This window comes from Penaeus chinensis, chromosome 2, assembly GCF_019202785.1.
Source record: "Penaeus chinensis breed Huanghai No. 1 chromosome 2, ASM1920278v2, whole genome shotgun sequence".
Classification (NCBI taxonomy): domain Eukaryota; kingdom Metazoa; phylum Arthropoda; class Malacostraca; order Decapoda; family Penaeidae; genus Penaeus; species Penaeus chinensis.
In genome coordinates this window covers 29,784,655-29,787,154 of record NC_061820.1, presented here as the reverse complement: position 1 = coordinate 29,787,154, position 2,500 = coordinate 29,784,655, and the positions used below count along the sequence as shown (strand labels likewise).

Below are 2,500 nucleotides of genomic sequence, written 5' to 3'. Positions count from 1 at the left end.
AAGGGGGGAGGGGGGGGCTGGACAAGGAAGAATGGGGCGGGGTTGGGGGGGTTAGTTGGCCCACAGGGAGGAGGGGGGGGGGGGGGGTTCTACAATACACATGTTGCTGCCTTGTCGAGACCAGATTACTTCTACTTTTGTCTCTTTGTTTGTTTAATTGCTTTGTTTTGATTTCAAGGAGTTGGATTCCGGTCAATGTAAATTATTTGTTTTTCTCTCTATTTAAGTATATATTTATCTATCTATTAATATCTGATATATGCAAAAAAAAAAAAAAAAAAAAATAGTCCCAACTAATACACAAGCAAGGAAACACTCCCCTGCACACATTCTAAACTAAAAAAAAAAAAGACTTTTTTTCTTTAGTAAATATAATTAGCGTATCCAAAAAAAAAAAAAAAAAAAATCTTTTCAAAAGGCAAAGGAGATATTTTTCTGATGAAGAAACAATATGTGAATAACATCAAGGTAAAATATGCAGGAGGAAAATTAAGCTTTGATGCCTTCTAAGTATGTCGAAAAAATATGCATAAATTCTAGCCCTGTTATAATAATAATAATAATAATAATAATAATTATTATTATTATTATTTTTATTATTATTATTATTATCATTATTATTATTATTATTATTATTATTATTATTACTATCATTATCATTATTATTATTATTATTATTATTATTATTATCATTATTATTATTATCATTATCATTATCATCATCATAACCATACTTTTTATAATTTTTCATTATAAGTTCTATTATTATTGTTATTATTATTGTTATTATTATTACTAGTATTATTATTATTATTATTATTATTATTATTATTTTCATCATAATTACTATCATTATTATTATTTTCGTATTTTTAACAGTCATTTTTTTATTATTATCATCATTATTATCATTATTATCATCATCATCATCATCATCATCATCATCATCATCATCATCTTTATCATCACCACCACCATCATCATCATCCTCCCCCTCCTCATCATCAGTGTTGTTGTTGTTACCAATATTATTATTTTTATTATTATTATTATTATTATTATTATTATTATTATTATTATCATTATATCAATATTATTATCCTCATCAATATTATCATCATCATCAACGTTATCATAATTATAAGTATCAGCATTATTATCATCACCATCAGCATCATTATCCTCATTATTATCATCACCATCAGCATCATTATCGTCATTATTATTTCTCATCATCATCGTTATCATCGTAATCATCTTGATCATCAATATTTCTTTCATCACTATTATCATTATACTTCTACTGCTGATGAAACTATGATAACCAGCACCTAGCACTACAACAATCATTACTACTACTACTATCATAATCACTGTCTCTATTTACCCCTATCAAAATTATAGAAAGTATCACTATCATCATAATCATTTTCATTATTTCCATCATTATCCCCACTACCATTACCATTAGCACATTTCCATTAACAAAACTGTGTACGAAGGCGAATCCTTACGTCGTCCGTGTCTTATTTGAGATAATTGTCTTAAACGTGATTATCGCCTGCAAAGATTACGTTGTCTTATATCCTGAAGTTTTTAAAGGCCTGTGCGTGAAAACCGTGAGTAAAGCAGCGAAAACATTTTTGTCTTGCTTGGCCTTGGCGTTAAAGGAGAATATCATAGAGCGATTGTTAAAAGAAGATGACTTTGTTGTTAATGTAATTTCTTCGATGGATATACAGTTCAGAGCATACCTACACGAAATCCTCATCCGTATCCTTTCTTTTTATTATTATTATTGTTATCATTATTACTATTATTGTCATTATTATCATTATATATTTATTATTATTGTTATTGTTATTAATATTATCATTGTTGTCATTATTATCCTTATTGTTGTTGTCATTATTTTGTATTATTATTGTTATTATCATTACTGTTACCACTGCTTGCATTGCTAAAATCATAATTATTTCCTGTTATCCTGAACAGCAGCAGCATTGCCATCATTTCTGTGAATACTATTATTAATATCATTACTACAGTTATCATCATCTCCGTTATATTTGTATTTTCATCTTTCCTTTCTATCGTTGTAGCGAATTTCAACAATATAATTGCATTTCACGAAATAATTACATTTTTTTTTCTTCTAAACAGAAATCAGATATTATAATTCAGTTCTGCCTGTCAGTTATAACCGATGATCTCATAAATATAGATAAATAACAGGCTGTCATTTTTCTTACAATCATTTCAGTTTTCTGTTTTCCTTTAGATTGGGATATGTTACCTATGTAATAGTACATTTTGCCGTGTTTTATTTTTTTTCCCTCCTTGCATTTAGAATTGGAAAAAACGACATGATCACCAAATCTTATTATTCCTTACAGATTATCTCACTTTTGACCTTCTTTTCTACAGGAATGGAAAGACTACAAGTTAGTTTGGGATCCAGAGGACTACGGCGGCGTACAAACCCTTCACGTACCTTCAG

At 28.3% G+C, this 2,500-nt stretch overlaps 1 protein-coding gene across 1 annotated transcript in view; it reads left to right on the top strand.

Moving 5' to 3' along the window:
* LOC125032977 (acetylcholine receptor subunit alpha-like 1) overlaps window positions 1–2,500 on the top strand; it is a 321,851-nt gene that overhangs the window by 241,991 nt on the left and 77,360 nt on the right. The window contains 1 exon segment of the mRNA XM_047624416.1: window positions 2,428–2,500. This exon segment is cut by the window's right edge and continues 37 nt beyond it. Within this exon segment, the coding sequence (XP_047480372.1) occupies window positions 2,428–2,500 (73 nt within the window).